We start from the raw sequence: 14,539 nt of genomic DNA on the forward strand, positions 1-14,539 counted from the left end.
ATTTGCTCGTTATATAGTGGGATATCACATACAGTAACTAGTGCCTTTGATTCGACTTCCGCAAAATGCATTTTAAATACAAACGACGTTAATATGTTTGAAATATAAAATTACTTTTCCGCCAGCATCGGTCTCATTCTCTATTCTTTGAAGCATTAGATATCTGAAAGCTGGCGGCTCTTTGTTCGCCAACCATACGTAATCCTCTAAACAATCTCCTACATTTCCGTTCCGAGTTGAGCATTTCCTATCTTTTGTTTGTGCTTAATTTACATCGTTATTGCCTCGTTATCGTGTCGTCCGCGTATTAGTATCTTCGGGTCACAGATTAAAACTTTTCGTTTATTTTATTTCTGGTTCGTAAAGTAGTTACATTTTCTTTTAAAGACACTGAACACAATATCAACGGAAAAGAACTCTACAATCGTGTTTCCCCTACCAATCGACATTCTATCGTATTTCATGAAACATATGGAGCAGAAAGAGTAGGGGCGTTATCGTCTATCAACGATTTGTAGGACTATTCACGTTAAGCATCAAATATTTACTTTTTTTAGCTAATCGTTTCTAATTGTAACTTATAGTATAGGTAATGAGAAAAATCACGCAAAGTTTATGGTTAATTCTTTAGTTATTTTAGATTTTTTGTGAATGAATTGAAAATCTTATGATAAATTAAGAGGCTTGTCTATTCAAAATACTCAGTATCACCATAGGAAATGAAAATTATTGTGAAGAAGTTCGTACGAACACAAGTGACCGAGGAGACCACTTGTCTTCGTATAAAAGACGACAAGAATGACAGAAAACCATTTGCAAGACCGGGCATATTGCTGATGTACCATTTAAAATAAAATTGTTGCTCAAATACAAAAGAATCGAATAAGGATTTTAAAAAACAGTCATCTTTCTTACCATTTAAAAGCAAAATGAGAGAGAGAGAATTTAAATTTTAAACGATATTTTTGATAAAAGCATACCTTTAAAATGAACGTTAATTTAAGTTGTACCGAAGAGGTTTAGTGTTCTAGATGAAAATATATATTAACGTTAACGGTAGGTCTTAGAAGAATCTATGTTATGCGATTTGCAGCCTATGACCATACATTTGAACTACCCTAGAGTTTAGCGAACAAATAAACTAGTTTTTAGTGTTCGAGTTGTTCGAAAGATTTAATGTTAAATATTTTAAAAAAAAGTATATTATCATGTAATGTGTTAGAAATGCGTAGATTTTAAGGAGTTCGATATATATATGTAAAATGTTCAAGATATTCGTAGATTTACGTAGGTTAACGAGTCTCAATCCTATACGGTATATGTTTTCCTATATTGGATACGTTTCCTATATTGACGAGAATCAGGTCTTGGGTTACTTTACGGTCTGATTACGTTGTTTGGTGTTAAATGAAAGCATGCAAATGAAAAACCGCTTTGAATACAGGGTGTTTCCGTGTCGGGACATCAGCTAGATACTAACTCTAAGGTCGTTTTCTTTCTAGACCCTGTCGAAAATATGCCACGGCAAATTTTCCACAATCGTGTACCCCGTACCTATTGAACTAGTCACACCCTTTAAGGAGCATTTTAAGGACTTAGATATCTTTAGGAATAAGGATATAGATAAAGAGCATTTAATTCGCATTAAAGAATAGGTTCTAGATTAAGGTCTTTTCTTATTTAAAGGGACACAGTTAAGATAAAGACCTTTCGAACGCCCCCACGGGGTGTTGGATCGCGTTCGAGGCTTGTAACGTATAGCTCGTGGTTACAAGCTTTGAATAATCCACACCGTCATATATCTATAGATTATCAAATATTGATATGAATACTCGTATAGAGATAGATAGATAAATGTTTGTTTTACTTAGTTTCGTATTAAAATTCATCAACAAATTGTAAAATAAACTGTTAAACGTCTTGTCATATCAGCAACATGCTAGTCAGATGCAATTGGAATTGATTTGAGACTTGTAATCATCAGTTTAGTTCAACGTTTTGGCCTATTTAGATAAAGGGTACAATTGATAATATAACTACGATAAAGAGGGGCCAAGAATTTATCGTTTTTACCAAAAAGCTTGGATATAAACACTAAGCCACGCGAGGTGTATAATTAACAAGCCTCTTAATTTAACTTTCCTAATATCTTCTTAATTATCGTTTTGTAATTCAATAACAATAACTACGGTTATAATAAATCGATGTAATATGAATTAACATGATAATCATGAACTAGTTGATAAGAATAAGCTTTTTTGCGTGATTTAATAAAATTTTATGTTATATAAAATTTATTTATATGTTTACGGTTTTATTTAGGGCGTAAGTTATATTAAAAATCATTTCACAAATAATTAGTTAGTTATAATTAGAGCATTATGTATATTCTATATGTTAAATTGTTTCTGTTCAATATTACTTGGATATTTCTCTTAATGTCATTATATCAAATAAATATAGTAATTACTTATTATAGTGAGATGTTGTATGATGTGTTTTTGAGAAATAAAATCGTCTCTATGGTCTATAAATGTTTTCTAAGATTTTATCGAGATTATATATATAAAAAGTTAACTTAAGAAAATATATGGTACTGTTTTTATGTGTATAGTTTTTAAATCGTGTAGTACTTAATCATATCTATATGTATGTGTTTTAATTGTAAGATTATAACGAATTTATCATACATATTTCATATCTTTACTTGTATCGGCTTTTTCAATATTTTCGATCAGTGTGAGGAGCCCATGCAAGTGGGGGTACTTTTATATTTAAAATTATCAGCACATTATGTATGAAATGATCACATATTTTAAAACTCATTAAAACCATTTTAAAAAGCAAACTATTTGTGTCGCTTTCTTTCGTTGTCTGTTTTACTGCAATTATCACTGCCCTAGGCTTCACTAACTCATATGAATTTAAGGAAAATAAACAGGTAATTGTTACACTGGTTTCACAAGTTTCTACGTAATACGCATTCACAACACTAGTGCTGCTTGTTCCACGTGTGGATTTGACTTAGTGGATTTGAAAACGTAACACAAACATAAATATACTTTCCCATAGACTCTCAATACCATCTCTGCTGAGAAGAATTCGACTATAGTTTTTCCGTTGCCTATTGATATGGTGACTTATTTTATGAGAGCCAGCGAAGCCGCAAAATCTAATCAAATGTAGAGCAACCATAGGAAGAAACAGTGAATGTACTAAGCACTTATATTAATACTTCAATAATTTATCTGTTGGTAAGTTTGACTAAAAATATAATTATAAATTATTTTTCAAATATTCTTGATGTATTTTTTCTAAAAGTACCAAATAAATTTAGGCACTAAAAGACTTTTTTCAATTTGTTGTACTATGATTAATAATAATTTTATTGAGAGTTTTGCTCATAAAATATGTGTTGAGTAAGGTAGTTTAGATTGACTGTAAAATAATATATTATATAAATAAAAAATTTTAGTCTGGATTTGCTTTTTATTTTCCATCCATATCTACAATATTTATTTGTTTTGGTTAGGTGTCAAAAAAATCGATAACCTATGAATGTAAATTAACCACATTATGTGTGGTCTTCCCATAGATTCTTAAGTCATTGTTGAGTGAGTTTAATATGATGCTCAGAAAATATATTCACTATAACCTATAAATTCTAGTTTGGTATAGAATCTGCAAAGCGTCTTTACTTTGTTAATTTAAAATTATCCGTTTACTGAAAAAGAAAAATACTGTAAAATCGGTAACTTAAACTGTAACTTTAATTTAATGAAAAATTTAAAATTTAGTGCCAACAATGATTTGCTGGGAATAAAAAAATGATATTATTATAGTTCTTGTTAGTATCTTCTAATAAAAATTAGGTATATGAAAAGAAAATCAATAGAGAAACCATTAATTCGGTCACACCAATTTGTTCTCAACAAATTGATTTGTTATTAAAATCAATTATATTTACTTAGTCTTTTGTAAAATATAATAACCTTAAGGGATAACAAGAAACGAATTTTGGGTATTGTATTTGTTTATGCCGCTATGATTCTAAATTTAAAAAAAAAAGGAACTAAGAGGCTGTAAGGCTAAAAAATTGTTGCTTCAGATTCTTGAAATACTAGAGGAATTGTATCGTTAGATTCGTCCCAAATTTTATATCGAGAACTTAAAATATTGTCATATTTTAACCAAATTTGATTCTGTTCGTGAAAAAAGGACCAGAAAAGAATTTGGCAAATGTACTGGGTTTATTTAATATACTGGAGATGCATAAAATCAGTAAGGTTTATTACTAGCAACAAACTTATTGGCAAGATTTAACACTCTCTAATTTATAGCTGTGAAAATTATAGTTTCAGCAAGATATTTTGCAGGCATTGTAGAAAACTATGGTAATTGGATGGTGACCATCGTTCATCAACCTTAATTTTAATCATCGTAGGACTAGCCAAGTTAATAAGGCCCATATATTTTTGTCTAACACATTTTACGAGATTTTGTTCTTTTTTTCTAGCGTACTATTTATTTCTGTGATTGTTGAGGCTAAATTAAGGCTAGGGAAAAACCGCAGAAAATTCCCTTACGTAACGTTCTCTTTCCTTAATAATATTGACGATTTCCCTTGCCTCTAATTCCGGTTTTATGATTTAATCCACAGGACAATAAAGAATTGATTTAACAATACTACAAGCGCTTAATTGTCTTTATATTGCTAGAGGTAATAAATACCCTAATGAACAATTTAATGGTCCGATTCAGATTATAGTTTTCATGAAATAAGCATAATGAATTAAAATTTCGTTATTTAAATATTATTTCTTTGTATAAATGTGTTGTGAATTATTCAAGTTTCCGCTTCAGCAGGAACATTTTGATGCCTATCAGTTAAGGTTTATTCTTTTTAGTTTCCATTAATAGGTTCTTGGATCTCTATATTACCCTTGTTGCTTTAGCGGGTGTTACATGTTAAAAGTAGTAGTTTGGTGAACTACAGCAGAATTAAAATTTCGAAAAAAAAGACATTAAAATTCTTGACGCCCTAAACATTACTCATCCATAAATTATTTAGAGTCTGCTCAATGTTATTTAGTACATACGTCATTTAAATATGTGACATCAAAACGTCGCAATATTGCCGCATCAACTCTGAGTTTTACTTCAGTTTGGCTTTTTTAATAAAATAATTGAACAAAAATGTTCTCCAATATAATCTATTTTAACATTATGGTACATCTAAAATCTATAATTAATTATTCAACCACAATATTTTAGAGGTTAGAGTTATAACCTCTTATCAAACTGGACGACTTTGCTTTAACAAGCTCTATCGTTTACATTTTCGAACTAATCAGACAACATTGTGTCTTTTCTTAAGTAGAATAAAATGAGAAGGAAAATATTGTCTGATTCTAAAACGAAATTACAAATCGCGGCACGCAATACATTAAACATCTTGATGATGTATGTACAAAAAACTTTTAATAGACTATTTTAATAACCTTTTAAAAAAAAAACGGGAACCCCGGGAGGCATGTTATTTGGCGCGGTTAAAGCTTATATCGAGAAAGAGATTTTAGACCTAATATTTTTGTGTAATATGCGCTACAATTAAATATATTCCAATAAAACTAAAAACTCTTCAATCAAGCAACCAGGAATAGCTGTCAGATCTGTATCACGAAATAATACTCGGCTATTAACCGAGCAGGTTAAGAGGTTTCTTTATTTTATTTTAATGAAAGATAGTGTTCGTTAAAATTAAGTGAGTATTTGTTTATTACTGTATTACTGTTGAAAAGATATTAAAATAGAAAGTGAGGGGTTAAAACTTTTTTCGTATTGTTGGAATTATATAAAAGTTATGAAGAAAATTTTATCCCATCATAGATTAGCAACATTTTAAAATAACAAGAATCCTCAAAATATTTAAATTTTCGAAATCAGCTTTTCACTTAAATTGTGAATGGTGAAGAGAAAGAAAAACAGATAAATTGTTCTTGCCTAAGGACTGTTATTAATTCATTTGGTTCTGGAGACATAGCATATCATTGTATTAGAGACAATTCTAAAGCTTGTTAAGTTTTCTCTAAACTTTAATGGTATTGACTTTTGATTATTTTCGTTTTTTTATTCAAAATAATCTTACCTATGATACTTTGTTATAATATTTAGTGGCGTAGTAATTTATTTTTATTAATACACTATTGACTATTGAAAGTTAGTTCTTGAAAGAGTTTGCATATATTTTAATATACAGATATTTATTATTTTAATTAATATTATGTATCAAATATATTTCTTTATACTAAAAATGCTGTGAAAACAAATTTTAGTAACATATAATTTTTAGATTATTTCTTTTACTCTATTATCAGATTAATATATTGTGGTCGAATTTCGACCAAAGGGCGATTACTAATTATTATAAGCAATCGTTAGTATCAATTTATATAAAAAAAACGATATATTATTCAAAAAAAATGTATATAGAAAAAAGCAGATACCGTTCAAGGAATAAAATAAAACGCAATAGTAAATAATCTGCGATATATATAAAAAAAACCTAATAAGAAATTACATCCGTAAAATAATGGGAATACATCCGCATGATTTATACAGTACACTTCGATGTAAAATGGACCGTCATTATCCCGTCGGTTGGAATTGTACCTAAATAATTGTCAATTTCGAAATAGCTTTCGAATCGATAGATCATTAGCATCGTTTTTTATCGAGAAAATTTTAATGGCCTCGATGTTACGTTTCATTTTTCAGTGAAAAGGTTAATGTTTAAGGGCTGGAGAGGTTAGCTAACATATTTTGTTGCACTAATCAGGGTTATTACTCAGCCAACTCTCTTGGAGAATTAATGTTACCATTGTTATTAGATAAAAATAAATTATTGTAGAAAGATATATTTTATTGGGTGCTCGTATTTATTTTGAGCGTTATCTATTTATGAAAATATGAAATAACAATGTAAACAACTGAAAAACAACCCAACTTAATTGTTATATTCGATGATCCTGGCACTTATCTATATACAATAATAATTTTTCACTTAATATTATTGAGCTATTTTTCGTCAATGGTAAAGAATGATCTAAAGCACTAAGGTAGTTCCAAGATAGTCGTTCGCAAGTCTTATGAGACTAACTCTCAAAAGACTTTCAGGTAGCTTATAAAATAATGAACCAACAGTTTTCAGGTCTTTAATTTTTTTGTTGTTATATTATTAGCATTTCAGAATCTACCCAATGGGGAATAAGTATTTGATGAGATCTTCTGTACAAACTTATAAACTAGTGTTATACTTAATTTAATAACTATTCTATGTTATTCTAAAAATTATTGTATATGTCTATTAATCAGGTCGGGTGGTAGTAAACCTTTTAACCTATGCACTTCTGTGACATTGCGCACATTTCATTGTTTGGCGAGTGCATTTGGGTGCACCGACACTCTTTCACATTACTTTACGCAGGTTCTTCGAATCACACTCGTTGTGGTTTCCAGAGGGATATCGCAATGAATTAGGATGTTACTGGTATAATATGGCGATGGTGTGTAGCACTTTATTTTAAACTTTAAACTTTAAAGGACTTAATTTTGGTATATGTTTGCCGATTTTACCGTGGACCGATTTTCAAAATTCTGTTCTTATTCGAAAGAGTGCAAGAGGTGGTCCCATTGGAATCAATCAGGATCTGTTGAGGGTATGGGGAAATCGAGGGAAACGCTAAAATTTCAAAGGCACGTACAATGTTTTCACATATTTTCTATCTAAAATAATCAGATATTTGTGTATAATGTTATTACTGAGCTGGAAAATGTGACAGAAAATCGGAAGTCGTTCTCGTCTTATAAGACTTCGTAGAATTATTGTAGACATGATGAAATGGTTAAAGCGTTTAGCTCCCAAACGAAGGTTGCGCGTTCGATTCACGGCGAGGACTAAAACTTTTTGTTATTGATTAGTTAATTATTTTATTTGGTTATTACAACCATTAATATGTACATAATTTATTTTAAAAGGTTTTTTTGTGTCAAAAGTCTGAATTTGATTATGTATTTAATTTTTAGTGAGAATGAAAAAAATACATGAAGTGGACAATGAAATTAATTTTTTGGAGTCGATTAAATTTTTTTGGTAACAATATTTTATTGAATCTGCTAGTGATTACTATGCTGAATTTATTGTAGTACTTTGTAGCTCGAGATCATACGTCTATATGGGTCTAGGAATTGACTTATGTACGAATCTTATTAGGTAAAGGTAATGTGGATTTACAGTTCAAGTCCAAGTTGTATACGCTTTATTAGTACATATATTCCTTCCCATTTAAGCCTCGATCCAGATGCGTTCCCAATTATTTAAGATTATCTGCTTGCGGGAGTTCATAATTATTAAGATATATCGGAGGACAAGCCTTTCTACGCAGGGCGAACTATTATAATTTTTCAATAAACGAATGAAACATAATTTAATCATTAAATAATTTATTAAAGTAAAAAAAAATGAAATTCATATAGTCACCTAGTAGAATCAGCATTTTTAATTATTTCAATTTTCAATTAGCATCACGTTAGACAAAAAGCAGAATACATTAGAACCAAAGTAAAACAACCTTACTGGTTAATCGGAAGATAACTTGATCTAAACTAAAAGAGGTTGATCCATAATACAATTATAAATCCAATTTGGACCTATGGTGTGCAAATATAGGGTTGCACTAAAAATTCAAATCAACTAGTTATACAAAGCTGTCAAAACAAGGTTCTTCGATTGATTACCAATGCCTATCGCGATGTAACCAACGAAGAACTGCACGATGACATGGAAATCAAATAGATTTGCGAAGTTATCCAATATTTTACCTTGAAACGCGAAAGAAGATTACTAAATCATACTGACGTGGAAGCAAAATGACTGCTGTACAGCGCGCAGGATGTCAGGAGATTGAAGTGAACAAAACCACACGAACTTATATAATGTGTATACCTTTAGTGTAAACTATAGCTATAAGTTCTTATAATTTTATAATTGAGGAATACATATTGATGTATTTTCTCGCAGTCGTCTTGCTTGTGAATTAATCCAAGTACATAATAAAAGTAGTAATAAATTAATTGTAAATTAAGATTGTACTAAGGGTATCTAATAAGGATATTATAAAAAAAATTGTCAATTGTTGAAAATGCATCTAAAGCATCTGCGCTACTTATTGTTCAATTGCCACTTTTTCTTAAAAAAACATTGTCTTTTAAAAGCTACACTAATTGAATGTACAAGAATTAAAATTGAATTTCAATTCACAAATTCAGGTTTTTCTTACTAAACAGCAAAACTTAACAAACAACCTATACATACAAATATAGTTCAAAGAAAATATTAATGATCCCTATTATGTACGACCGTTTGAAAACCTCCCCGAACAGGAAATAATCCATTTTTCCAGCGAAGAAAATTTACTGGAAGTTGTAAACATTTTTAATGCTCGACAGAATCCATAGAAGCGTTTTCTTCTCATAACTGGAATGTTGGTAATAAGTTCGTATACCGCTGATGTTTATTGCTTATTGAAGGCTTACTATATTTTCGGATTTTACTGACAATATCGACGTTTCGGACTCGTGTAGCATAAAAATACGTGGCCCTGACATATCCAATCGTTAATAAACTAATTCGGTATTCGCTCGAAATTATGATTCGTAAATAACTTTATTATTGTATATAACGAGTCGCACAACAACGTAATAGATAATAAAAATATGAAAAATATGTACTTATTCCTCCATATTCCAATGGGCATTAAAATTACGCTATTGAAACTTATATTAATCAATAAAATCAATCACATATATTATTATTAAGAATTTGAGCCTTTTTTAGTTTCGTCAACTTAAGTCATGTCTTACAATATTTATTTACGCCGGCTTTGTTTGCGCAGTGATCAAGATGACAGGACGGTCCTCCTACTGTTGCGATTGTAGCGAGTTTGAATCCTGCTGGAGCAAATATACTCCATGTTTGTGATTATAACTGTAAACGTCTTTATAGGCAACAGTGGAAAATAAGACAAGGAATAAACATCCCAGTCACGCCAGTAAGCAAGCTGGGTAAGACCGTATGTCTTGTACGATAGTTTCTAAGTTGCTCACTGGATAGTTGGACCGTAGTTTGGAGCAGACGTTATATACATTCTACAGTTTTTAATTTTCTTGGTACTCTAATATATCCTTCTAAATTAAAAAAAAATCCTAATTGTATTCATTGTTTTTCTAAGATACAAGTTAAAGTAAAATAACAACAAAATTGTTTTCTTCATATATTTTCTCTTCTAATATACAAACATATATTACTCCATTTATTATTCAATATTTATGTTTATTGAATAATATTAAAGAAATATCATGTATATTTATATTTAATGCTCTGAAGTTTTTACAATTCTGAGAATAATCTTACTTTTGATGCTTTATTATATATTAATGTTCAGTAGTGTTGTAATTTAAAGTTATCAATACTTTTTTGTTTATTGAAACTTAATGGAAATTAGATTAAATTAAGTGTAAAAAATGTTAGTGAGTTTTGAGAAAGTTTACGTATATTTTAATGTATTTTAATATACAGACTTTTATTATGTTAATTAATGTTAACTATCAAACATATTTCTGAACTTGTATTGAAAATACTGTGAAAACAAAGTTTAGTAATATAAGATTCTTAAAATATACCCTTTATTCTGAACCAAACATATTCTATGAACATGAAGCATGATTATCATAATAAATTATGGTCAAATTTCAACCATATTAATCATATTAATCATATCGCTGTTTTATTACGTCCTACCTCCATTCACAGAATCATAACTCGTAAACTACTTTTAAATAATCCTCTTTAAAAGAAAATGAGAGGCAACCTGCTTTGGATTCTTTTAATATTTGAATGTAACATTGCTAGAAATGAAAGAGAATTTTATAACGACATACCTCTATTTATCTCTTCAAACATTTCTTGTTGATGTTTTAATAATAATTCTTTCAAAACTACAGGATTTTAGTCTAGATTAAAATCGGATGAATCTTGATCTAATTCTTCTGTAATGTTCTGCACTTGAAGACATATATAAACTTATACTCTTTAAATGTGATGTTTAAGATACATTCTAAATAGTTCTCTCCGATATCGTATTTCAATTAAACTACTAAGGTGCGATCAGCGTACAATTAATAAACAAATATAGAACAAATATATAGAATGAATTCCACATAGGCATCTGTGGCAAAATCTTTCTGTTAGATGGAAAATACAGCGAAGAAAAATACATGGCCAAGATCATAGAAAACGATCTGGAAAATAAAGAGTAACATTGTCGGAATACAGAACAGTCACAACATAATTTAATGAAGTGTTCAAAGTTATATATATATGATACCAGCAGAAGAATATTAGTTTAGAAGTTGACACTCCACCAAATCGCCAGCTATAGGACATACCCAAGGCAGTTCCTATGATTCCTTTCTATTTTTCCTATGATATCATGTCACAACCACTAATGGGTAACTTGGCTATCCTTTTGGAGCGTCTGTTGATGTTGTCAATTTAGATATATAAATTGATCAGACTATATGGCATTGATTGAAATAACAGTATGGGAACAAGCAACGTAGAAAATACGAGAATATCATATAAACATTATTTATTAACATAAAAATAATCTTTCAACATACTTATTTTATGTGTCAGACTTAATCAGTGTTCCTTATTACTTAACAATAGAATTATTGTCTGGAATTTTAGCAATATATATCTAGCACATTATAGACTAGTCTAGCACATTATAGACAATCATAAAAATGTCTGACAATAAATTATATATTTTTGTTCTATAGCGACGGCAACAACCCTTTATACCACTACTATTACATCTACATTAAATTCAAAGATTGGTAACGATGGTGGATAAGTACCATGCGGTTCCCGGCTATAAAAGACCATCACGAGCACGTCTCTTTTTCTGTCACTTTTTCTTTACCCCTTGCAACAGTACCACTTCCATAGTGCTTCCGTACTTTCTTAACCTAACCTAATATCCGGTCCATCCTCCCATCGAACACATGTAGTAGTTAACACATGAAATAAACCATTTTTATTCAGCCGGTGTTTTCTATTTCCGTGCGAATTCCTTCCACATAAATAGTACCGAGTGTTTCATTAAAAAAATTATCCATTCTTAATTAATTTAAATATTGAGTATTTTTGCCTGTACAGGTACGATGTACATTGGTAAACGCAACCCCTACCGCCAGCCAGATGGGTCGGGTGCTGATCGAGAAAGTGAAAGAGATGACATCAAATAATCAGCTTCCCTGAAATGTTTAGTGAATATATTTGAATGAATGATACCCTTTTGGTACTTTTATTTTTTATTTTTATATTTATTATTTTTGAATCTTATTCCATGACAAGCCCAACTAATCCGGCAACGGTGCATCAGATTACTGTATAAATCATACCGGTATTTTCTCATTATTTCGCCGATAAGTCTCACATTTCTCGTACTGATTGGATTACACAAGATCCGAAGTTTGCCAATCGAAATCGACTTATGAACTCATTAGAGATCGAATGTTCCGAGGAAAATGGGTCTTGGAAATGGCGTGATTGTTTTTCATCGATAAATTTAAGCGGTTTATTGTTCGGGAATATTCGCGCGGGGATGCTAAACCGAGGCGAGACATAAAAAATGTTGACGGTATCTGTCTATCTATGAAAAACGAGGTCTTAGCGAAATCTGAAATTGATCTCCGCAAAAATACATATTAAATATTTATGAACAGTCGAGATTTAATGGGATTCATTCGATGTTGCTGTTTTATTTCGTAATTTATTAGGATGGAGACAGTTTCGTGAAAGATTGGCAGGTGTATAATTATTTTCTATGATGGGGGATTTACTGAAAATTGAAGGTTGACAATTCTTAACACTATAAGATGAAATTAATTGAAATAATGTGTACAGAGGTAATTGAAATAAATATTTAACTTTTTAAAACTCTACCCCGATAATGCTGTAGCTTATTAATAAGTTAATATTGAATTGAATAAGTAAATCAGAATTCAGAGCTTAGATCCTTTATACAGCTACTTGTTTTGATTCATATAATACATTTGGAGGAAAAATAGCTCCATATGATCCTGGGATTAAAATGTGACTAATTCTTTTTGGTTCTGATATTCAGAAATTGCCTGAAAGATGAGATAAAACTATAGTTTTCGATGGCTAGTGCTTTGAACAATGTATTCATGTTAACATACATTGTTTCTCACCGTCCAATACTCTTGGCGCATGAACCCATTTCTGATATTCATAGCTGTGACTTCAATTGTATGTTTCCCATGTGATATAGTTTACGACAGTGATGGTTAGGTGGTATTTTTAAGGTTAATTTAGTTTGCGTTATTCTGCAATTACTGTGTGAGTATTTACCACTAAATAGAGAGAACAAGCAACAGAAAATACGAAAATATATGTCTAAAATATGAATTATTAGTAAAATGTTATACATTAGTAACAATGCACAACTAGATTACTATGAAACAAAGGGATGTTGTAAGTTAAAAAACAAGAAAAAAGAACTCATTTATAACTGTACCTTCCTAAATTTACAGATATTTAGAAATATTAACAAAAGGTCGAATATGTCTAAAGAAAATGTTGATGTTGAAGAAATCATAAATGTGTAAATAATAGATAATAATAATAGATAAATGTGATAAAGTTTATGAAATATATCAATTTATGTTATCATTTTATTTTAGGTTTGAAGCTTTGCGATTTATTATTTCTTTCGGTTAGTATAATTGTCTGAAGAATAAAGTAATCTTAGTAAAAACAATTGAATTATATCTGGGCTACTCATTTGTTTAGAAGGGTTTTGCAATAACATTATAAGGCATTTTCATTAACAATATATATTATAATAAATATCATATCATAAGCTAAACGTAATTTGGAATTAGGTTTAGTGGTAGAGAAATCTTTAATAGCCAGCAGGTGAGACTCCTCAAAAAGATGTATATATATATATATATATATATATATATATATATATATATATATATATATATATATAATTTAATTCCTGAAAATTGAATAGTTGATTATTAAAAATTAGGTTACTTTTTCGACGGTTTTAGGTTGCTTTTAGATTATATTTTTTATATATCTAAGCTTCCGTTATTCTATTAGAATAATTTTGTTACGTTAATGTGAATTCATTTAATTTGAGTTTGAATTTAAATTTTGAAAAATATTAAGGGCATTTTTGTTACTAGTTAAGGTTTAAACATATGAAAAACATCGAGTTTTTCAAATGTTTAACTAAAATACTCCCTTAAAGGTGTGTGATTTATTCTTATACGTCTCACAACTTTCACTCAGATTATGAAAATGAATACTTTTTGTACACATTCAATGCAAGTAATTTTTAAAATCAACCGTAGTTATCGATTTTTAACAAATTTAGTC

At 29.7% G+C, this 14,539-nt stretch overlaps 1 protein-coding gene across 5 annotated transcripts in view; it reads left to right on the forward strand.

Moving 5' to 3' along the window:
- The window catches only part of LOC143198891 (band 7 protein AGAP004871), a 165,740-nt gene extending 162,261 nt beyond the window's left edge, over positions 1–3,479 (forward strand). For 4 of the 5 annotated variants that reach the window (XM_076408503.1, XM_076408504.1, XM_076408506.1 and 1 more), the window contains one exon: positions 3,073–3,479. In XM_076408503.1, the coding sequence (XP_076264618.1) occupies positions 3,073–3,186 (114 nt within the window). In that variant the 3' untranslated portion in view covers positions 3,187–3,479. Of the gene's footprint in view, positions 1–387; positions 2,849–3,072 lie in introns of those variants that run through there. The other variant, XM_076408505.1, reaches the window with a different exon arrangement.
- Positions 3,480–14,539: the final 11,060 nt, after the last annotated feature.

The sequence above is a fragment of the Rhynchophorus ferrugineus genome, unplaced genomic scaffold (genome assembly GCF_030347505.1).
Source record: "Rhynchophorus ferrugineus isolate W39M unplaced genomic scaffold, kcgeb_rfMv2 rfM6, whole genome shotgun sequence".
Taxonomy (NCBI): domain Eukaryota; kingdom Metazoa; phylum Arthropoda; class Insecta; order Coleoptera; family Curculionidae; genus Rhynchophorus; species Rhynchophorus ferrugineus.